Below are 24,259 nucleotides of genomic sequence, written 5' to 3'. Positions count from 1 at the left end.
TTAGGATCTTCTTTTGACTGTCGTAACGGAGATTTATGGGAAGGCTGTTCACTGAGCCTAGGCGCAACTTACCCTGTTTTCTTCATTGCCTCATGTCGGCATACATTGTCGGCATCTCATTGTAAAATCAACAAACAGTGACAGTCGAAGGACGTCATCATATTCAAAGCCCTGGTAAGCAGATTTTGGTGCGTAACCTTTTAATATTCTTTCATGTATTCCCCGAACGATATGAGTGTAAAACAAAAGCATGATCTAAGTCTTAGAGAGTTGCAACAAAGACTAGGACACAGTTCGGGAAGTAGTCAGAATGGTTTATATAGTTCGCTTGTTTACAAAAAAAAGATAATTTTGTGGAACTTTCTATTAAAAGTAGATGTAAATAAAAGATACATCGCGCGTAAGCGCTCTTGTGTAACGCTGATGTCTTTTAGTTGTGCTGTGAAATGCTGCTTGAAAAGCACTTCCCTGTCAACCTTGTGAACAAGGGCATTTTTCAGCATGGTCCTACTCCAAGTTTTGTGTCTTGGAATATTGGCAGCCTGTGATGGGAAAAGCCCTCCACACATCGTCATTGTTACTGCTGACGACTTGGTAAGTACCATACCGTAGCAAGTTGCTCCAATTATCTTGAAGTTTTAATGAAACTAAGTTATTGGTTTTTCAATTGGAAGCAAGTAACTATCTTTCGTTTGAAGGTTACCATGGTGTGACGCGGAAAAACACCGAATATATAAAGAATTCCCCGCGGCTGCAGAGGCACTTATAGTAGGTTGTGGATATATGCCAACTGGTTCGGTCCTGTGCACGTCCGAACTCAAATACGAACAGCTTTATGCTGATGTGGAGGCCGCCGTGGCAGTCTTGAACACTATCCCACGTGTCTGCCTTGGCCCTTACCGTCTGCGTGCACCCTCTTGTTTTTCAGTTTTGAATTTTTGTGCCATGGTCACAAACTTTTGACTTCATTAGCCCCTCGACCAATTAGAGACTTTTTTGACTAACGCAATGCCCGAAATCGCATGTTGTTAAGTCTAATGTTGTTGCAATAATAATCAGGCCTCCACGTCAACAGCTCCGCGTCGCACCGAAGATCCAAGAACATGTTAGAGGGACTAGAACTTGTAGTTAGCATTAAGTGCAACTGGTACAATCATGTCTCCTTTGTCAGGAAAACGTTGTGGCTGTCATGGTGTCACCTGTCATCCTTTTCCGCTCCTCTTGAGTTGGTTTTATGGAAAGGGTTACGTTTAGCTGTCGTTAGTCTACAGTGCAATGGCCGCGTTCATCATGTGAGATATAGGTGTATACTGGCGGATGTATTTTGAGTGCCCTGATAACGCTGTCAGATGAGAAACATTTCGGTCGACGAGCCCCAAAATCTCTTGCGCTATGGCACCCTGTGCCCTGCTTGCGCTTGACTGCTGGGTAATGTGGCTTCTCTGTCCGGAACTACGTACTGTGGCAATAAAAGGTTGATTCATGCGCGGGAGGAAGACATCACCGGCGCAGTCTCGCGCACAAGCGGGAAATAAAAAAAGACGAAATGTAACCACAGAGCGTTTATGAACACGTTAAGGGAAGTACTGCCCGCAGAAAATGGCGAGGCCGAGAAGGTACCCCAAACAGAACTGCCGTTTTCTTCCTCTGCCGCGCCTTTTTTCGTTTGCAATGTGTCACCACCTCGTCGAAACACTTTTCTGCTACTTACGAGGTTTGCTCACGTCGATGCAGAAAAGCCTGACACTTCGCGAGAATGCCGCACCGCGACGAAGCAGAGAGAAAATGCTGAAATCAAATATGGACGTATATATATATATATATATATATATATAGGTGATATTAAAACTGAAAAAAAATCAGTTTTACGTTAACGACCGTAGAGCACATTTAGCTGAAGACAAAATGTACTGCTTTGTACATTGTGCGGTGTGATGTTTGCTGGCATATACTGTGATCAATATGTCTTAAAAACAGTGTCGCAGCACGCCAGAGTGCACATACACACAACAACCCATTCCATTTCTTAGCACGAGCAGATCTTTCAGGTATGCCAGTATTTATCGCCCGTTAGAAAGATAACTGCCACTGTTGGCGATCACAATGCACTACTTTAAGAATTGTGACTTCTGTTAGTTACTTACGAACTCCGTGCTCTACTATTCAATTTTAAAATGCGGATAACACAAACGAAGTATCAATTTTTGTTTACAGCAGTTTGTTGCAATGACATCAGTTGGAATGGAAGCACCGGTGACACACGTCTGAAGCATTCACGAACAAAACAACGGGGAGCGGTAAACAGGCTTGCGCACCGCAAAAATAAAAAACGGCAACAAAATAAAAGGTAGAGGTCAAAAATAAACAAACATCCCCGTATGCTCCGAAGGAAATGAGGGTGACTTAAGATAATAGTGTTTGGTCGCTGGAACAGTGAGGACTCACCTGTCAAAGCACGGAAATAAAAGGACTTGTAACGTCCGCAATACCGCCAGTAGTCATTACAGGTGTCTATAAATTTTGATTTACACTCAGGACGGCACAACAGATTTTATACTTTCAGTAACGATAGTTTCTCAGGCTCCTGTGTGGATTAACTTTGCTCCAAAGAAAAATCATTTCTCGCATAAAGCTCGGTGACAAGATTTGTTGGAGGGAAAATAAAAAACAATAGTCAAAAGTATACGGATATGATAGTATTTCATTGCGCTCATCCTTGGGGATATCGTGCCTAGAAGCTTCAGTGTGCGCAAAAAAAATGTTTAAGATGTTCAGTGTTGAAACGTTTTGCTAGACATGAATTAATAAATTGTTTCTAAGAAAGGGCGCTTGTCAGATATAAACTTTAGTGTCGTATTTGTGTAAGCTGTAAAAGCAGTTGCTTCGTGAAGGAAGACTGGAAAAGAGTCAGTTTCTGCTTTGAAAACAGCTCTTTGATTTGTAGCCTTCGCATTTCCACCGTTGCGAGATGGGCGTGCTTACATGCTGGGGTCATCAATTGCACCAACCATAGCGCATTTTTTTGTCCGAAGCGGCTTTACATTGTCACCATGAGTCGGCATTTATTGCTCCGACGGTGCTCTTCTTACGTAGTTTCTTACCCGGCGATGAAGGTGCTGCCAATTTAACACTCAAAGCCGATATATACAATGAGCTTTTTTTCGGGAATTTATCTTTGCTTGAACCTCTCACGTAGTCAAACAGACTGGTGCAAGCAAGAAATAAAATGAAATGAGACATTACTAGCTTCAGCTTTTTCCTTAAGCTTCTGGGCTGTGGTTGACGGGCGATAAAACACCTAGCTATTTGCTCCTCACGATAGCTATTCCATGCCTCCCCCCCCCCCCATTAATTGCTGTATTCAAAGGGCATCAATATTGATATGTGATTTCGCAGCTTCAATCTTGGTTTTAAGCATATCAGCTGTAGCATTGTCTATGAAGGTTGAAATCATGCCTTACCAACATACGGAACATCAGCTTTTTGCAAAATCCTTTGCTCAGAGCTTCCATCTACTTTATTCTTCAGCTCTTTCGGTGTTGGGATTGAATAAAGGTGGAAGTTGTTCGACCTGATAGTTCCGCTTACTATAATACCCATCCATCTTCAGCACCTAAAAATTCTCCAGGCGTCTCCATTGCGTATCTTCAGAAACAATCCCTCAGCGATAAAATAATCCAACGTTCTCCTGCCAAATGCGTCGTTACGAATGCTTGCAGTTAATACTAGTACTTCGTGTAGAACTTTGTAATAAAAATGGCATATGGATGCAAGGAAACGTCGATTTCAGTCGCCAGAGCATGATGAAGTAGCAAGCGTGTTTGGAAGGCGGATGAGGCGCGGAGCGACTCGGCGGTGTTAAATTTACTGAAACTTGGGTACACCTAAAGAATAGAGTAGACATTTGCACAATCTGTGCATTAGTGAAGCTTGTTTGCGTCATCAGCAATCCACTTCTACGTATGGCCCACTTCACCGGCCCCCGTCATGGCGGCCTCCTCTTTCTCGACAGAGGTAGGACGTCCCGGATGTAAGAGCTTTATGATTCTATGGACGACTGTTCAGTTTTATTTTTAATACTCTCGGCGCCCTCATATAACATGGCCTGAAGTTTGATGAACTGAAAACCTTTTGTCTATTTAAATAAAGTGAAACGCCACTGGAACGAATTTGAAAAACACTAGTGAAATGTTCGTCAGAACGAAAGTCAGCAGGAAATATGTTCTCACAGTGCCAATTTGTATGTAGTGAATTAAAATTATACAAGAAATATTTTTGCAGAACACTGCAACCTGCAGTCAAAGTATTAAGCACGTTTGATGCGAAAATTGCTGCGTGAATTTACCTGAAATCACCACGAAATATTTGGACATAACCACCGACTTCGGCAATTTCAGGCGGAATGCGTTGTTTCTTGCTTGCTTTATTTTGCGCGCAGAGTTTGGGCCCAGAACAGCGATATCAGATAGTATTTTTCACTGTCGATGTTCTTCTTGCTTCTTTATTCTTTGCGTGCAAGGTACCTTGCTTGGCAGGTTGCCTACACTGTTTTGAAGAGAAATAAAGCAGCATTTAACTGCAACAGTAAAGGCTAGTACGTCTCTGCTGAGAGGAGGTACCAGCATCAGGGCAGTAAGCACTGCTACAGATAAATTATAGGAACCGCAAGAACGTGCGTAGAGCTACTGCTCTCACTGTAAATGGATGCGTAGGCACACGCACCTAAAGCATTCTTAAGTTCTGTCACCGAAAGCTGCAACTTATCAGGGACTGAACAGCTTTATTATTTGTCACATCTACGCGCGGGTATATTGGACAAAATCTGTTGCATCTTTCCGAAAACGAGAACCTCGCACTTGGGAGCTGAACTCTGGCCTTTTCAAAATTTCAAAATATTCGCCGGGCTCGAAGCTACAGTGTGGATAAATTCGTTCAACAAGAACTCATTTTTTTTGGATAAAATTGAGTTTTGGCTCACAATTCCCCGAAAGGCCGTTTATCGGAATAGTTCGCCCGATGACTGAGAGCTGAAGTGGTAATTCACGGAATAAAAAACAGCCATTAAGCGCTCTGTTTTATGCCTTCGCTCTTTGGGTCATTCATGAGTTGTTCTTCGGTCTTCCTCATTCTGCCTACTGAACTCTCCGAATGGCAAAATCTATTACTTCAGTACTGTACTGCTCATCTGCCGCCGGATACAACTAACCACAAATGAAATACACAGCTCTCAAAGCAGGCGTCATCATGAATGAATACGCGAACACTTCAGAGCCTGCCACAGACAACTTTTTTTAAGTTCATCGAATTTTCAGGTGCTAAAAAAAAGAAATAAGTAGTGCATCTTTTTGGCCCTCGGATACTACAATCCTCGCGATATCAGCTGTAATCAGGCCTTTCTGCCCACAGGGTTGGGCGGACACGAGTCTCGTGGGCTCCGAACAGGTCCCGACGCCGAATCTGGAAGCACTGGCAGCAAATGGCATCCTGCTGAACCACCACTACACACTGCAGACATGCACCCCTTCCCGGGCGGCCCTTCTCACCGGCCTCTACCCTATACGGATGGGTGAGCAGGAATCCTAGAGCTATGGAGCGGCAGTATGCTTATGCTCCGTGCCTGTGTCTGTCAGTAATATACTTGAGAGAGAGTTGTGGTATGAACTGCTACATAGTACAGCACAAACAATATTTACTACGGAGCAGCAAAGTAAAACACCGTAATCTTACATTGGAAGCAGTAGTAATGAAATTCCTAAATATTTATCGAATAGAGTTTATTCTGAACAGTGAGCAGTCATGGAGAAAAGCGCAATTCCAGGGAAATCTTAGAGGCAGGTGCGGCGAGGAAGCTCTGTTTTACATTCTTAAAGACAAAAACAAATCTTGCTCGAAACAAGTTCCGGAAGCAATTGCAAATGCTTTGCGAGTTTGATTGCATATTGGGAAACGGGGTGACGTCTCAGATGCAAAGCCTGCACCCTCTTCAGGGCTTTGCAACATTACAAAAATTCAGTAAATGCAACATTACGAAAACTCATTAGAAAGCAAAAGTTTTCATGTTCAGCGAAGAAAATGTGTGCACGTTTTGAAGGTCTCCAGCAGGGTGTTATGCTGCCCGCTCAGCCAGGAGGCCTGGACCCTACCATTCCCACAATAGCCGAACGACTCCAAAGTCTTGACTACGTGACGCACGCCCTCGGAAAGGTAAGCACATGATTTATGTGCGCTCTCAATCATGCTTATGTAAGAAGCTAGCCGCTATGGTGAATATCAGTGGCCACAAAGAACGAGTGAGACATTGTGTAGGCAGAACTCAAAACCTTTACTGATGGGCTCGTGAGTTATTATAGAAGACACAATAAGAGCAAAATTAGGAAAACAAAACCATGAGTGACAAAAAAAGCAGTGCAGTGTTCGTTTCAATGTGTTATGATTTGAAGTGGCAAACTTGGTAATCTGATTCAATAAGAATAATAGTTGGTTTTTTGGGAAAGGAAATGGCGCAGTATCTGTCTCATATGTCGTTGGACACCTGAACCGCGCCGTAAGGGAAGCGATAAAGGAGGGAGTGAAAGAAGAAAGGAAGAAAGGGGTGCCGTTGTGGAGGGCTACGCAATAAGTTCCACCACCTGGTGGTCTTTAGCGTGCACTGACATCGCCCAGCACACGGGCGCCTTGGCGTTTTTTCTCCATAAAAAAGCAGCCGCCGCGTTCGGGTTCGAACGCGGCCGCGGCGGCTGCGTTCATCACCAAAAAACTGTGCTGAAGATCATGCTGAAACGCCATCCAAAATTAATGCATAAGCTGGTGCATCCAGCAAGGCTGCAGTTTCTTCAAGAGACATTTTATGATGCGCAAAACATTGCGAGACCTCATGGCTGTTGTCCGTCAAAGGAAACAAAACGGCGAACAGCACGCTGATAACGAAAGGAAGGGCTTATATCCTGGTGACTGTGAACCACTATTCCTTTCTTATGCGTTTTATAGCCGCGTTCTTGTGATGAGTGCCATACGGTGGATGCGACAAGATGATGTGGGGGTAGTTTAAGTATTTATGGCTAACGTGGTGATCTAGGTGTGAAACGTTTGATCACCGCCACACATGTGGTGTATGGGACTGAAAAGCCGTATTTTGCGGACAGCTGGTGAGTGGTGCCAGCAGGAAGCGAGTCAATTCATGAACTCTACAAAATGTAGAAATGAGCACAACAGGAATGCGATTGCAGATCGCTTGAAGTTTAAATGGGACAGAGTTTGCGCCAATTCACGTATGTCATGAAACAGCTGAGCCCGGTGTGGGAAGAGCTCTAGACAGCGTTAACTCCCCTGTGTGCTGCTTATTGTGCATAGATACAAATTGTGCCACCTTGAGGCAAAATTAAGAAGTTTATATCCGAGGGGCCGCCATGGAGGAATTATCAGTGAGCCGCCAGACTGATCACGCGGAAAGTTTTTTCTTGGCGATGGAGGTGAATGCACTTTTTACCAGCCCTGTTTCCCCTATCAGTCATTTCACTGAGTGTAGCCGGAGCAGCGTATCTCTGAAGCACAGCAATGGGAGTTACACGGGAACGGCGAGTAATAGCGGGAGGAAGTTACCGTTAGAGGGCGAAGTGATGGAATAGTGTCCAACATACTGTTCATGGTTGGAGGGTCGGGAGCACTACTTGCCAATCCTATTTTAACTGACGCTGCCAGAGCGCGTAACTACGCAGCAGATCCTAGTATATGTGACATAACATGTCATGAACGAGTTTAAAGGGGGCTGCAGGCCACGGGGCTTATCAAATAATAACGGGGATTATAAAATAAAACAAAAATTAAAGGACTCCTTTAGGTATGTGGGATTTGTTGCTTAAGCGACGAAAACATGGCTTAGAAGAAACCAGGGACCCACAAAGAGGAAGAAAGCGAAACGTCGCCAAGCCTCAAGTATTTTTGCCATCGAACTCTGATGCTCCGCAATTTCAAAACTCCCGTATTTTCAGCAGTTTGAATTTGATTGACAAAAATCTGCGCATTTCCGTGTTTTGCAGTGGCACCTGGGGTACTCTAGCGTGGACTACTTACCTACGCGGCGTGGTTTCGACACTTTCTTTGGTTACTATAACATGGCCAAGTACTACTTCAAGCAAAAGCTGAATTTTGTAAGTTGCTTTTGTCTTAACAGAGTACGCCACTTTATTTCTTCTACACGATTTTTTAACAATTCTCCTATATTTTGTTATAACATTCAATAATTCGAGCAGGTGGCGGTTGTCTCTTTAGCCTTACAAATATTACGCCGTTGCCAGGGAGCGCTTTACGTGTTTCGTCCAGTTGTTTTCGTCCCGGTCTGGACATATTTTGCTACACTCACGTTGAATCAAATCGCCCAACAGCTCGTTCCGTTCAGTGCTTGGAGTAAGGCTCTCGATAAATTATTATGCATCAAAATACATGTTTTTCTACGTGTAACATGGGTGCACGCGGGAATAACACTGCACCGATTCTCGCTGAAACTGGGCAGATAAGCCTAAGCTGCAGACAGATTCAGCGAATCAAGGGCTCTTATTACTAAGCAACCGACACACAGTGGCTGCCCGTAGGGTTTATTATCGCTTCCTGGATGCAGTCTTATTGGTTAGTTCAGTTTACTAGCTTATAGTAGGTGGTCTAACAATAGTAGTTCTTGCTAGAACATTTGTTGGGTGAGTTATTTTTGGACTTCCCTAAGAACAGAGCACTTAACGAAAAGAGAAGAAGACGCACCGCTCAGCTGTAGGGAGTTTTCTTTCAGCCAAGTAACTGTCTTGAACAAAGAGAGCTTCCTCCCTGCCTGTCTGTACTTTGCTAAAACGTCCTCACATTCAGAGACGCAATGGTCTGCTTCGGCTTCGTCCGCGTGCCGAGATACTCGTCTCAGCACAGCCAAAAGCTCCGGTATTTACTTTTTCTGCTCTACTGTGAAATTGGGCCTCGGGCTCAGTTCTGAGGCAAGTGAAATGCTGTGTAGGTGCAAAATTCTCTCCAGAAAATAAATTTTTTCTAGCACTTAAGAGTCTCACCGAGGCACGGCAAAAACAAAGCCGCACTTATTTAACAGATAGTATGTACTACTATTTCGTGGCTCCCGAAAGTACTTTTGACGGATTCAGGAAATAAACACGAAGCTGATGCGACGGCCGCCGCACATGCACTTGAGAGCTTAATGGCCAGAAGCCTACCTGCGCTTTTGCGATTTGAAATTTGGTAGCGTGCACTTAGCAAAGAGAAGCATGCTAGCTTTTTATTGCGGCTGCGAAACATCTATACAGGAAAAAAACAGGCAAATCCGGTTCTAAAAGAAAGCATTAATTGATTCAGTTCTGGAAGTACTGATAATTTGCGAAATAAGCAAAGAAACAAAGTGTCAGAAAGAGGAAGGAAGGAAGGAAGGAAGGAAGGAAGGAAGGAAGGAAGGAAGGAAGGAAGGAAGGAAGGAAGGAAGGAAGGAAGGAAGGAAGGAAGGAAGGAAGGAAGGAAGGAAGGAAGGAAGGAAGGAAGGAAGGAAGGAAGGAAGAGAGAAAGAAAGGGATACGAAAAACAAGTATGAAACAAAAAAAAACAAACAAAATACTACACACATCGCCAACAATATCAAATTATTCTCGTGAAGAACTCGAAGTGTCGCTATCAGCTCCATTCCTTCCTGAATTAAAATTACTGTACGCAGCCACTTGAGGGTAAGTGCGTATTGGTGACAACTTCAATTCTGTGGTCTGTCTTATCGTTTCTCTTGGAATTCAGTACAGCATTTGTGGCCACGATTACTGGGACAACGAAACGTTGGTGAGCAGCGACGATGGAGCGTATGACACACACTACCTCACCGACAGGGCTGTCGAAATCATTTCCCGCCACAACACGAACAAGGTTTGTATCTTACAAAGCGTGATACTCTGCCGACTTGGCGGTTTTTGTTCCTTGGAGGGCTTCCGCATCTTTTGCGAATTTGAGGTGTGCTGAAAACTAAATTAGCAAGAATGTTGTAGCGCGGCCCACGAAAGCCTCCCCATGAACGATTTTGTTACCGGTCTGACATCGCTGCCCTCCTATTTTTCCCAACGCGCAAGGCATAAATTACCCATGTGGATGTAACAAATGACTCAGCAAGCCTGAAGATCGCTTTAAGTTTCTGAACACTTGTGCACACCTAACGCAGAGACCTTTCACAAAGTAAGCCATATTTAATCTATGGTTAACTAGATATTTGCGTTATTGCTGTAGTCGATTCCTTATGTACTGATTTCATACGGTTTCTATTTGCTCCTCGTTTGTCTATTACACCACAACGCCATTAAAATCAACCGCAACAAGAAAACAAGAGGAGGAAGCTGCGCAACGGCAGACGGGCAAGGAAGCCGAGAAACAGCGAAACAGAGCTCTAACAACTCAAATTTTATGCAGATCACCACTCGTATCCGTGCATGAGAGCGCTATGCACTTAGAAACAAAGTAAAACCAAGGAAGAAAGACTCACAACGAAGCACACGAATGCATAGACCATCGCATATATGAATGAGAGAATCTATAGAGGAAATGAAACGCAGGTTTTTTTAAATTTCAATTTCAAACAGACCAAGCGCAAATGTTATTATCATCAAGCTGCTTGATTTCGGCACTCAGGATCATGTTTGTTATGCGGTTGCTTTTGTACTTAGCTATAACTTGGTGTCTTTGAAACCTCCCGAATCAAAGCCAGTTTCGCCATTGAGTGCCTAGATGGCGAGAATGTAGTTTGCAAAAATTCCTAAAAGCTCTTGGGATTATCATGTATGCGCCGTACTGAATTGGCTAATGTGAAAGTGGCCACAAGACACAGGAATCCAATACACCATCCCCTTTGGCAAAAGTAACCGGGCGACTGGTTTTTGCTTCTCAACTGCATCATGGAGCCATTACGGCACCCGTAAAGAACGAAAGCTGTCAGAACGTGAGGTCAAGGGTTCATGTTACTGTCAGAAAATTCACACCTGAAAGAGGCTCTGAAAGACCTTCCGAGGAGAGCACATGAACTCGCTGAAACACTGCACTGTGTTGTCATGAAAACCTGAGCCAAATAATACACTTCTACACGAAGCAGAGGACCCATAATCCAGCGCGAAAGTTGGCGAGCCCTTCCCTACGGCTTTTCTATGCTCGCACCCTCCTCCGTCGCTCGCATCTGCGTATAAAAGTTTAGAGGTGGCTATTGGTTAGATTCGTTCATACGTCGAGCAGCTACCGTGGCCGCGGCCAATGATGCGCGTAGCACCGGCGGGTGAGGAAGCTCCGCTCCCGGAGGTGGGGCCGACGGAGGACCGCCGACCTTCCAGCGTGGAAAAACTGACGAGAAGAGAGGAAAAGGCGTGAAGCCGCCGAAAATCAAATTTTGACTGCAGATAACTCAGCTTCTAGTAAGCTCATTAAAAACTTTTTGCTGGACAATATCCGTGAATAGGCGTGCTTTAACATCCCCGGCATACCGCAACCTTATTAGTGCCCCCTTCAAAGCCCCTTTAAGTGCTGCCATAAGTGTTTCACTAAGCGGCTCAGAAACAAACCACCTCTGCACAGTTAGTTTTGGCAAAGACGGTACATATTTGTCAGTCTCTTTTTGAGCCCTCCGAGAGAATTTTACAGAAGTGATAAACAGCGCCGCAGTTTTTTGCAACTAAAATGGGTCAGAAAACATCTTATTCCGGCGATAAAACACAAACTTCGCGTCAGTTACCTACGGGCCACGCGTTTTACTTTTCTTACCTTCTTTGCCACAATCGTGCCGCCATTTGGATACTAACAAAAAGATTGTGTTTCTTCAGTGGGATTAAATAACAAGAGAAAGAGGGGAAGCCCATTTCATCCGAAAGAAATAGCTACTCTATTTAAGTCAGGCTTCTTTATTCCTCGTTAATAAGGAGGTTTCTTTCCTTGATAATTCATGATCATGGCTTGGGGTAGAAAGAGGAGGGGTGGGCATAACGGCACGGGTTTTGACAGGGGTTCACCATGTGGCAGATAAGTTGATAATATTGCTTGAAAGCGCTGTGTGTAAATGCACTAGGCTTCTTAATGTCACGTGACTTAGATGTTTAAATACGGTTTGTCTCTATAAAACAAAAACTAGCGAGAGAGGTGCTCGTTTGTACCATCTACGGCTTTCGCCCGTTTCGCTCTGTACTACACCCATTGTTATCAACTCGCCCAGTTTCCATCACTCTTCAGTGTTACAGGCAGAGGCTAGTTTCTCTACAGTAGCGCTTCCTATATTTATGCTCTTGAAATCTGCATAGCGTAGACCGGTGCAGAAAAGCGGGTTTTCAAAGAGTTAATGAACTTCCTTCAATGAAGCTTATCACAACATATCGCAAAAAGTTACGCTGGTTGTTTTTCTTTTGTATTCATTTCTCAAAAACCCCTATGACAGCTCATATGAAAAAACGTAAATGTGGAAAATTCGTGCATTACTGCGCGCCATCACAGGGCATCGAAACAGGCACTACTGCAGTGCTACAAACTTGTTTAAACCAGTGCTGTTTGGTACGAGGTAAGTAAAAACATCCCTTTCTATACTCTTCCATGACAGCCCCTCTTCATGTACCTGGCAACCCTAGCAGCGCACGGTCAGGCAGACAATTTGACAGCAGACGCACCCGAATCAAACTTGGAAAAATTTTCTTATATTGGTGACCGCAACAGGACGCTTCTTGCTGGTGAGTATGCAATTTGAGATGACATCTAGCGGCGTCGAGTTTCGCTGCCTTGATTCTTGATAGGGCGCCCCAGTGTATTTAGTTGAACATCTAGCTTTACAAGTTGATCATGACGAAAGAAGTCAATACTCCACGCATTCTCCTCGTCTGCACAAGGCGTGTCTCTGATAAATCTTGAGGCCCCTACATTCAAGAGCGAAAAACGTGCGTTCGTACCTACGATATTACCGTTACACAGGCCCTAGAGCTGAGGTGTAAGCAAGCCTTAAGCTCACATAGAAGCTGATACTTTTTTCTGCTGGAGATTTCTTTGGGAATTCAGATTCGCACAAGAGTTCGAAGTGATAGGGGCACTGACTTCAGCGCAAATGAAGGTACGTTCCGCTCTTCCCTGGAGAAGGAAACTGGCAGTGTATGTTTTCGGTGCAAAGTGAAACCCAGAACTCACCTTGTCCAATACTCTTGGACGAAAATTTTGAATATTATAAACTGTAAGGTGCTTGTATAGAAACATTTAAGGTAATGGTCTATTTTTGAGACATGTTGGAGATATTCCTTTTATAGCGTTTCCATCGCTTGCATAGACTAGTTAGGACTTCAATAGTAAAGCTATAGGGAACGCTTTTGACGATAGCAAAAAATTTAATAGCAAATAAAATTCTAGTACGCCGACGGGAGATCTGCGGTCATATTGACTGTTCTAGAGAAATCGTACAACATATGAAAAAATTGCGCTCACAAACCTTTTTCCGTTCAAAAATGATTTTGGCCAGAATTTTTGGGTATGCGCAACGCGTTTCAATAGATCTTATTACTATTCTTCAGAAAATCACAACTTTCTTGTTTTTAAAAAAAACTTCAGCATGCTTAATGGCTCGAAAGGCCTGAGACTCAAATACTTTGTGAAATGTGATGCTGTGCTGCCCGGAAACATGCTGAAAAGAACAGGGTAAAGCACTCATACAAAAGGCCGGAGGTATATCTAACAGCATCGAGTAACAATTTCAGCGTTTTTTTTTTTTCATCTGAGCAAAGCATCATTCCGGCGCACTGTTTCCATCACAGAGCGCTGGCCCTACGTTTTAACGTACCTTGTTGCTCTTTCTATGCCATCAGGTGCCGTGGACGTCCTAGACGAGTCTGTCGGCCGGGTCATCGAGGCCCTTCACAAGCGCCGGATGCTCGCCAACAGCGTGGTGGTGTTCACCAGCGACAACGGTGGCATGCCGTGGGGCACCTACTCCAACACAGGCTCCAACTGGCCCCTTCGGGGTACCAAGGGCACCCTGTGGGAAGGCGGGATCCGCGTGCCAGCCGTGGTCTGGAGTCCGCTGCTAAAACCCGGATCTCGTGTTGTCGTTCCTGGAATGATGCATGTGGTCGACTGGTTGCCTACGCTATATTCGGCAGCCGGTGAGAAGCTGGAATCTGCTTGAACCTCTCAAGTCATTGAACTCTTTTTACAGTTGTAATATAAATTTAGTTTTTACCTTAAATGAAAGGTCTTCGCAGATCTTGTCAGAAAGTTGATTTCGTTCCGCAAAGAGTCACACTATTGAATTTAGGGAGTGTTTCAAGAAAGAAAGTGGGCATCAGCTATCTTTCGTGTCATTCTTCCTCCGGACGTTGCAATTAAATATTTGCAATTGCAGCGCAGCCGTTAAGTGCGCATTGTTGGCTTTAGCAGCGTGCTGCTTCGTTTCTGATGAGACAGTGAAGAGGAAATGGCAGGGATGACATTCATGACAGGCGCGTAGGCGATACAGAGCGAACGAACGCGTCGTCTGCTGGTAAACCGACTCAATCTCCTTGCGGACGCTTCGAAATTCGTCATTACTTTACAGAATGTTCACATTTGATTTTCCGGGTTTATTAAAAATATTTTGCGAGCAATACACGAATGCAGTGTTCTCATGCAGGTCACACGACTAGGCGGACATAAAGCGCTGGGATAATTACGGTTGTAACCATAGTGACTCCCTAAAAATATTCAAACCGTTTCACCTTTTTCCCCTAGCTTGCGCATTCTTGCTGGAAGCTTGGAGGCGGTGGCAATCCTAGGCTACTTCTTTGGTATCATTCGCATAACACGGGGAGCGTACTCCCCCTATTGAAAAATGTGTACAGGTTTGAATAGGAGACAAATAGGATTATGGCACATTTCGTTTAACATTATAGGATGAAGCTTTCAAAGCGATTCAGCCTTTGAGTGACTTATTAGTGAAGGGCTCCGTATAACTACCATTACCCCTGGTTAATTATCGTGCACTTACATCACACAGTGCATGCAAGTCGTGGGTTCGAACCCGCCCACTACGGTAGCACTTCGATGCTAGTGATTCAAGGCGAGTCCGATACAGATGCTGCATATTCCAATTTAGTCCAAACGAGAGTTTTACCCTGAATTATTTTAACGAAATCAGACGTAAGGCAGAAGTTTCCACGCAGATAACCCAGCATATGGTTTCCTTACTTAGCAATGAATCCAACATGCAGTTTCCAAGGTAGATTACAAGTTATATGCACATCTAGGTTCGAAGACACAGTTTCCAGAGGGGTGTTATTAAGTTCATAAATGAATCCTACGGCGTTACATCGTAAAACACGCATATGCTTATATATATTAACGTTGAGTCCTATAAGCCATAATTTACAGCACTCTGAAACTTTTTTCATATCAGATTGAAGAAGAATAGCGTCAGATTCATGGTTAATCTCAGGGTAAATAACGCAATCTGCCACAAAAAGGCACCCGGAAGAAGCAATGTTATTAGGTAAGACATTTGCAGAAATGAGAAAAAGTAGGGGTCCTAGAACAGCATCGTGGGGAACACTTGAACCAACTGGAGAGGAAAGAAAGTTAGTTTTATTTCCAGTCACAAATTGACAACAGTTAGTCAGAAAAGAATTCAACCGTGAAATATCGCTAGAGTCGAGAATAATATTACTAAGTTTGGAAGGAGGTAATTGGTGAGAAACTTTATTCAAGGCTTTAGAGAAATTCAGGGAAATGCAGTCTGCCCTAGAACCCCGGCCAAGAGTGAAATGGAGATCATGTGTAAAACAGAATCTGAGTCTCGCTAGAAAATGTTTTACGGAACCCGTGCTGGCATTGAATGAAAACGAAATTTTACTAAAGAAAATTGGCCAGAAGAGATTAGATGACCTCTTCCATGATCTAACACGGGATAATTAACAAGCAAAATAGGTTGATAGTTTTTAGGTTTTTTAGGTGAACGTTTGTCCCTAAACTTGTGCAAGTAACCACATTGCCCACCTTCCAGTCATTGGGGATAGCACAAGACTGAAGGGATTGTTATAATAAATTAGAGAAGATAATGGTTCCTGCCAGTTCTCAGTTTGCCACCAAGCTAAACACTGCATGCAAAATTCCCCCTTTCATTGCTCTAGCTAGAGCACACCATTGTTATCAATGGCATACTTGTAATGCCCGTTGTTGGCTTAGAGCGGGGAGAACAGCGTAGGAGAGATGGGATGTAGTGAGTTGAGGGGCCAGGCGAGGAGGAGATGAATATAGAGGAATGTTAGAGAGCGTAGAAATGCTCGGATTGGAGGCAGGGGACCACTCGACGCCTTACAAATGCGCTCTAAATTCTTGTTAAAGCAAGCGTAACAGCCCTTTTTTCAGCTAATGTTTTCTAGTGGAACCTTTTCTACTTTTTCCTCCTCACGGCTCTGTCCTTGGTGATTCAATGTTACTCAAATGTCCTCAACGTTTATTTTTAAATGCATCGCTTCACTTTTGAATAGTGTATTATCTAGACTTATTTGCCGCAGTAACACGCATATATATTTTTCAATTTTTCACGAGCAGGAGGCTGCACCGATGACCTGGGCGAAATCGATGGGCTCGACCTTTGGCCTGCGCTCTCTACAGCGAAACACAGCAGCCACCAGACATGGCTTCGCAATGAGTTTCTCGTCAACGTCGACGCCAGTACAGGGATGGCGGCGTATCGGGAAGGGGGTTATAAACTCTTATCTGTAACAAAGCCCAGCTCGACGGTATCTGCAAATACCTTTGGAGATCCCGCACTCCAGAAACAGGTTCCTATACCCGGTGGTATGCCTCCTCATGAGCGCGGGGAGACTGCGACCCAACGTCTGAATGAACTCATGACATCATCGTTGGCGTGGAGGACTCTGGAACAGTTCTACGCCGAAGGCGGAGGCCACCTCAATGATTTGCATTCCGGGTGGCGTAAGCGTGCTTCCGTGCGGTGCGGCCTAAACAAGAAATCGACTCCTGGTCTTGAAGAACTGCGTGAAGGCTACTATCTGTTCGACATTGACAAGGACCCATGTGAGCTTAGAGACCTGGTGACCCGTCTGCCATCGGTAAGAATGGGGAATGCTGTATGAGAAGAGGCTGAATCGGACTTGTCTTTTCAAAGGGCCATACAGAAATTATTTGGCGCACCCTCGCTAGAAACACTCGAGTTATGTTTTGATTATGTTTTTATCTTGTATTTATTTCGTTTTAATTTAAATTTTTTATCGTCTAGAAGACGACATCTGATACTCGTGGATCTCATAATGTTGGCATTTAAAAGATATTGTGGTGTAAATTATTTTCTTTTTATAATTTTTGTCACATTAAGAATTACACGAGCAGCATGGTAGGTGCACCAACTAGAATCCGTTACTAATTTTTGATTTTGGCACTTGCATCGCTGCAATCTTTTGCACAACTGATGCTAAATGATTTTTCGAGGCTCCAAGCTTTCAATGCTAACTGCACCGTTCAGCCTGAAAAAATGTTCAGTTCTTTAAATTTTTTCGTCCCAGCTATAGAAGCACTTACATATTGATGGAGACGTTCTTTGCGAGTCCCAATGTAGCGGCAAAAAGTGGCCTGCAAAAATGAAGTTCATCTAATGCAGGTCGTGTCTGAGATGTCCCAAAAACTGGACGCATACGTCGCAGTCGCAAGGCAACCGTTGGACCTTTTCATGGAAGAAGAGGGGCTGCCTGATGTGAATGATTGTGTGTGGGCTCCTTGGAAAGACAGGGCACAGACGGCTGCTTGCAACTGCTCCTGCCGATGATGTCACTGGCTATAGGCACCCTTCGGAATTCTGCACCTTTATTTAGTTAGCGCTCACTGTAATCTGGCTTCATCCGCTACCTGTTAAACTTTTTCATCTTGGCTTGATAGAATAAACCTTATGAGGGAAAAAAACCTGTTTGCCTTCTGACCTTACTTCATCTACAAAGCGCAAACATTGCTTCTTAAATGCAAAGGTGGATTCACTGCTAATATTTCAAGTTCATGTCCGCGAAGCGGGTGTCTTTCTAGACTCCGCGCAGTTTGTTAAACTCGTTTGTCGAAAAAAGATTACTCATTATTGTGGTCCGCCGAAGGCGAATGGCTCGCAGAGGTTGGGGCAAAATGGCAAGTTTCGACATCCGCTTTATATCTGTCCGTGTAAATCCATCTCCAACCTTGGGCCCACTTTTTCTTTACACGGTAACTAGAACAATTGTTGAGTGTCACTTCTCTCACATCACCGACACATTTTGCGCCCGAAGTCATTTTTACAACCGCGGCCGTTTATCCCAGCATTACAGTTTGTTTGGCTTCTGTTCATACTTTAAAGAGAGCGAGAAAGACTGAGAGAACAGCGGTTTGCAAGAGGACACATCTCGCAATTAGCCCAACAATGCATGCCCAGCTTTCCTAGGCGTTAACAACTGGAGACCTCTATCGGCCACCAACAAGGAACACCGCACAAAAGAAACGGAATATCCCAATTCTGAATAAAAAATAACTAAAAGTTTTAAGCGGACCGTATCAACTGGAGAGATAAAGAAAACCTTTTCTCCCGCAGTGGGAATTATCTTGCTGACAATGGTGATGAAAGATTTCGTTAAGAATCGAACACTACAAATAACGATATTAGCACGAAATAAAAATAATCCATATAATAACTAGAAACCATTTGTTCCTTTTTTCGTCGCTGAGAATGCTACCTGCCATAGGTATATTTACAAAAACTATTGTTATTAAATTTGAAATATTTATCGTGAACTTCCACAGCCACGTGATGTGCGAAATGCATGTAAGCAGTTCCCCATATGGCGCAAGAAAAAAAAAATTCCCGCGAAATCTTTATAATAGCTTCTTCAAAAATTGATGTTGTCCGTTCCTTGATACATGAGATGTATTTTTATAATAGATATCATAAGCCGTGTATGCAGACTATCTTGTTGTAATCCTTGTTGAAATCACTGGAATGCTATTCGGTTCCAAACGACTTCTGTGTAGGTTACAAGTGTTATATTTATTGTGCAGTTAGTGAGGGATACACACAATGGTTTCTGTCTGTGGACCAGGAGGTTTACAGCGAATATAAATTTATTTCTGTTTAGACAAAAAAGGTGATTCGCACTATCTGGACAGCACCATCAGCTGCTGATGCCTTTTCTCTCTTCAAGTGCCTCGTTGCACTAGCACTGTAGAGTCTTTTTAACTCCAGGCTGATACTGGCCTATCGTAAGAGAAACAGAAAAAATCACTACAGGGTGAGTTGTATATTTTGACGACCCGCCTCCTCGCACTAACTCCACAATTCAGCTGACATATCAGCGCTTTCGCTCTTGTTAAGTAACCTCATACAGAATTACCTCACTGCGACGTGGTGTCGTTTCGCGTTGATGCTTTTAAGTTTGTCTCTTCATACGCGACTCTTTCAGACTGAGTTTCCTCTGAATCTCCTTTGCTGATTTCTGTTGTGTTTGGTTTTGTTATTAGTGGCGTTGCAACCGAACAGTAATGCTTTATTTTTCCTCACAGTCTATTTCATAATTTGCTTTTGGAGCTTTGTTGCTGCAGTGCAATCACCGGACTGCATAGATTTTGCTGGCGAATATTGTTGTCCATATGACTTGGAATTCCGGATTCCGCAGCTCCCGCTGATTCGATGGCCATTGATAGTGCTGCATCCACCGGATATGAGAAGACATCTAGCTAGAGCCCCGTGCAAGTTGCTATGGCAACATAATGGGATAAATGCGCCACAAAGGCAACTAATGTTAAGACCTTTAAAAGCACCGTTACGACAAGTGCTGGCAGTGCCATTAAGCTAAGAAAATATTCAGAGGGAATGTGCTCTAGAGTAGACAAAACACATTTGCAACTTAAATGGGCTAGTTCTTAATGGGTAAAAAATTCTCTGTGAAAGTTTTATAAAACTACACTAAAGATTTTTCAGCAGGCTGTTCGAGTGAGCACGGAATACCAATTACATGTATATACATTTTGGAGAAACGGTTCTGAGGGCGGATATCGGCAGTTTTTTGTTGTGTGGTCAAAACATAAAATCATCTCATACCACTGCGAACATAAGTAGCCCTGCATACTGTATAAAGAATGGTTTCATTTATGACTGTTTAACGTCCCAAAGCAACTCAGGTAATGATGGTGTAATACAAAAAGAGACGTACCGTTGCACCAAGGACATTCTACCGTTTTTAGCTAGTAAATTTTTTTCTCTAACTTGAAAACTGTTGTGATGGTTAAATAGGCAGTGAATATTATGTTTAGTTTTTTTTCCCGGATCCTTTGTGTCAGTGATCAGGCCACATGCGTAGTAAGAGATACTGTTCAGGTATACGAAGGACCGTGAGCAGCCGCAGAACAGGAAGAGAATTTCCGGCATGCGACCCTGGTGTAGAGCGGTCCTTTTGCTTATTGAGCTAAAAGGGTAGCCTACAAACACCCAGAGCACTTCAGTAGAGTTTTAGCGCACCACCTTGAGCATTATTTCAGCTGTTCATGCCAATCGGATTCGCTGAAATGCGTTGTCCTGCGTTCACAAGACGTCCACGGAAGGGCGAAGAATCGGAAGAAAGCGGTTTGCCTGATTGCACAAATAGTATCGCGGAAACACATTTTCACACAAGGTAAACGGGGAAACGGTTGTCACCCACTGCCAGCCAAGTGTGATACTGCTCTGCGGCAACTTGTGTGGGAGAAAGTGCGCTGAATGTGCACTTGTACCTGGGTGAAAACTTGTTTATTAAAGAGGGATGATAAAATCCATAAGCTAGTCCGGTTGTAATAAACTAGAGTTCTGAATTGAAGCCGTCTTCTGAGTATTCGTCCCTGCATGCCAAACTGTAGCAGCATTCTTTCAAAATGACCGCACCACTACTGATTATCAGCTAGCTAAGAGCGGCAGGAAGACAAAGTTGTTCTGTATCAGAACGCTGCCTTCACGTCTGTCCAGTTTTCTGGTAATTTTTGCTATAATCAGGGAGGCGCCGCTCCCTTTTTGCCACGGCGATGGAAGTGGAGGCTGCTGTGCCTCTATTGGAACCCGGTGGGTCGGCAGCAGCCGCCCAGAGGAAGCGCCTGCACCGCCAGAGTGACTCGAGCAGCCAGGGCACTGTTGTGTACTCGGTGCCAAGTGAAGACTCCTCGTCCTCGGCCGACGACGGTTTCGTACCGGTTGTTAGCAAGAAGGCCAAGCGCAGACTGCGTAGACAAGCCGAATCGTCCTCATCGAGCACGTCAACGGTGTCCTCATCGAGAACGCCAACGATCATCACGGCGCGAAGTTCCTCAGCGCATACAGCCTTGTTTGTGCCGTTGAACTCAACGGACAAATTGAACCTACTGAACAGGGAAGCCATCTCTATTTATCTGGAGAGCCTTGTACAGGGAGGCATAAAAGATGTCAGAATCAACCCGTTCAAAAACGTCATTGCCATTGATGAGGTGGATTGAAGTTCACTAGAGAATTTAACCACAATCACAAAACTCGGCAGCATCAGTGTACACCCCTTATTCTCTAGGACAACGGCACTACGGCTGGCGTAATCTAAAACGTCGATATCGCCATCTGTGATGTAGATTTACCCATGTTGATCAAGCCGGCAACCAACGGCATTTCCATCATTCAAGTTCAGCGGTTAGGCAGACCTCCATGCATCAAGCTGACCTTCAAGGGTGACTGCATACCATCGTACGTGAAGGTTGGGTACCTTCGTCATCCAGTTCGACTTTTTGTGCCTAAGCCACTTCAATGCAGGAAGTGCATGAGGATCGGGCACGTGAGCGGCGTCTGCATCAACTCCATCGTGTGCCCGCGATGCTCCGAGTCACACAGCGGTGATGTTTGCCGCGCGGCTACCTTGAAGTGCGCCAACTGCCACGGCCCTAATGACTCTTCCTCGAAGGACTGCCCCCGTCTAAAGACCGAGCGGGCGGTACTGAAGCAAATGGTGCGAGACCATTCTACGCACAGACAAGCCGCCGCAAAGGTGCGACGACGTCGTTCGCGCCGCCGAAGGTCGTCAAAGAAAGCAGTCACATTTGACAATAATGCCCCAAAACCAACTGCAGCTTGTCTGCCTCCACCAAAAACCGTACCAAATCAAGGGAGCCCGGCTCTTGGTGAGGCTAGACCTGCTGCCTCAGATGCAACTTGGCCACCACTGCCAAAGCCTTCTACGCCTACTGCGTCAGGGATGTTCGCGCACTCAGGGCAGTGTGCAGCGCCTACGACTGGTCCAGCCAACAGGCACGATCAAGGCCATGGCCCAGATATGCAAGTGATTGCAATGCTCACGACACTAATGAATGCCATGCGTGCTCTGCTTTCCAGCCTACACGCGCCAGCAGCACATAGCGCACTTCAAGTGCTGGACGCGCTACATCCAGTTCTTGCGGCTCTACAGTAGACGGCATAATGGCTCCTTTGCTTTTGTCTTTTCAAAAGAAAGTCAAGCAAGCTTTCATTTTCCAATGTAATGCTCGTGGGCTCCAGTCCCTGATTTGCGATTTACGGCACTACGTCTACGAGAATCACTTCCGCATTCTTGTGATTTGTGAACCGACGACCCCGGCAATTTTGCGAATATCCGGTTACGAGGCATTTTCATCACCCACCTGCAAGAGATCCAGCAAAGGCATCGTCTACATTCGACGTGAACTTACATATGCGCAACATTCAGTTCCTCCGAACGAAGACAATCAGTGCGTTTGCCTGACAGTGAAGAGCCGTGACCTGACGTTTACGCTACTGGCGGTATACTTGGCGCCATCAAGTCGGTTCGACGCCAGAAGTTTGAGTGGTTTGATGGCAGCTACACCTGCTCCGTGGGTTATTATGGGTGACTTCAATGCTCATCACACCATGTGGGGAGGCGTTAGGATGGACGTTAGGGGAAGACAGCTTGTGTCCTTCGCCTCTGACCATAACCTCCAGTGCCTGAATGACGGAAGCCCGACCTGCATACGAGGGGTCACTTATAGCAGCTGCTTGGACTTGGCTTTCGTTTCAAAATGCCTTAACAACAGCGTCTGGTGGTTTTCGGATGTAGAAACCCATGGCAGCGACCATATCCCAACCTATCTGATTATTACCGGCCATTCCACATTTTCCCCAGCCACGTGTAGGCAGCGCATTGACTGGACAGTTTTTAAATTACTTACGGAGGCTTCTTGCGCACAGGGCTTCTCTACCGGTCTTGAACAAAACATTAAGGAGGCCATTGAACACGTCACGTGCCCCTTTAACCCTGTCGCTAACTACACCGATTTTGACTTCGAATTGCAGCAACTGTGATCACAACGGCGCAGGGAAGAGCGCAGATACCGACGCACAAATTCGCGCCTAGACCTAAGAGATGCTAGGCGCATACAGAAGAAGATTCAGCGCAGAATAAAGGCACTGCAAACACAACGGTGGAGTACATTTTGCCAAACACCTGATCCACGGAAACCTTTGTCACGCGTTTGGAGTGTAATTCAGGGGCTTCGCATGTAACCTCAACAGCGCTACCCGTTCAAATCCGTAGCGCTCCACCAAAGGCACAGTGTGGTTGAGGTAGCTGAAGATTTCTGCGCAAGAATAACAGGCCTTCCGAATCCAGGCAAAACGCTGCACTGCAACAATGTTCCACCCTCACGGGATTCTCGGATGGATGCACTATTCTCCATGGAAGAACTTGATGCTGCGCTGGCTTGTTGGAGAAGGTCATCATCACAAGGGCCCGATGGTGTGACGTACTACGCACTTGCCAACCTTGGCAAAGAAGGTCGACGGGCTCTTTTGGACACTTATAACAAGTCATGGACTGCTGGCATAGTTCCTCATGATTGGAAGACCAGTCGTCTGGTTCCACTTCTTAAGCCGGCGAAATCACCGCTCGACCTTTCATCATACCGTCCAATTGCACTCGCCAGCTGCGCTGGCAAAGTCATGGAAAGAATGCTGCTCACACGCGTGGAATGGTACTTGGAGCGATATCAGATTTATCCAACCTTCAAGTCTGGGTTTCGACGAGGCCGCTCCTCTATCGACAACGTGGTTTACCTTGTAACGCCACAGCAAAAGTTTGAAAAGATTGACCGTGTCATTGTTTTTGGATATCAAGGGCGCGTACGACAACGTAACGCATCAGGCCATTTTGGACGCAGTGGAAGCTGCTGAGATCGGAGGCCGCACGTTCAGCTGGATACGCAGCTATTTATCGGAGAGGTCGTTTTTTGTCCTGAATGCGGACGGACCAACGTC

General features: G+C 44.9%; 1 protein-coding gene across 1 annotated transcript; it reads left to right on the top strand.

Moving 5' to 3' along the window:
• The first annotated feature begins 501 nt into the window (after window positions 1-501).
• Window positions 502-17,782, top strand: LOC144133955 (arylsulfatase B-like). Its single transcript, XM_077666999.1, has 9 exons — window positions 502-594; window positions 5,407-5,566; window positions 6,092-6,204; window positions 8,037-8,147; window positions 9,769-9,894; window positions 12,587-12,713; window positions 13,830-14,126; window positions 16,549-17,072; window positions 17,618-17,782. Exons 1-9 carry the CDS (start codon window positions 502-504, stop codon window positions 17,780-17,782), a joined length of 1,716 nt encoding a protein of 571 aa, XP_077523125.1.
• Window positions 17,783-24,259: the final 6,477 nt, after the last annotated feature.

Source organism: Amblyomma americanum, chromosome 5 (genome assembly GCF_052857255.1).
Source record: "Amblyomma americanum isolate KBUSLIRL-KWMA chromosome 5, ASM5285725v1, whole genome shotgun sequence".
Taxonomy (NCBI): domain Eukaryota; kingdom Metazoa; phylum Arthropoda; class Arachnida; order Ixodida; family Ixodidae; genus Amblyomma; species Amblyomma americanum.
Note: the sequence above shows the minus strand (reverse complement) of the source record. Positions and strands in the feature narration are given on the sequence as shown.

Bases quoted from the DNA above. Each gene is read 5' to 3' on its own strand.
- LOC144133955 (XM_077666999.1), top strand. From the start codon at position 502: ATGGTCCTACTCCAAGTTTTGTGTCTTGGAATATTGGCAGCCTGTGAT. The intron at 5,567-6,091 runs GTGAGCAGGAAT...CACGTTTTGAAG, and splicing joins CCTCTACCCTATACGGATGG to GTCTCCAGCAGGGTGTTATG. The intron at 6,205-8,036 runs GTAAGCACATGA...CGTGTTTTGCAG, and splicing joins TGACGCACGCCCTCGGAAAG to TGGCACCTGGGGTACTCTAG.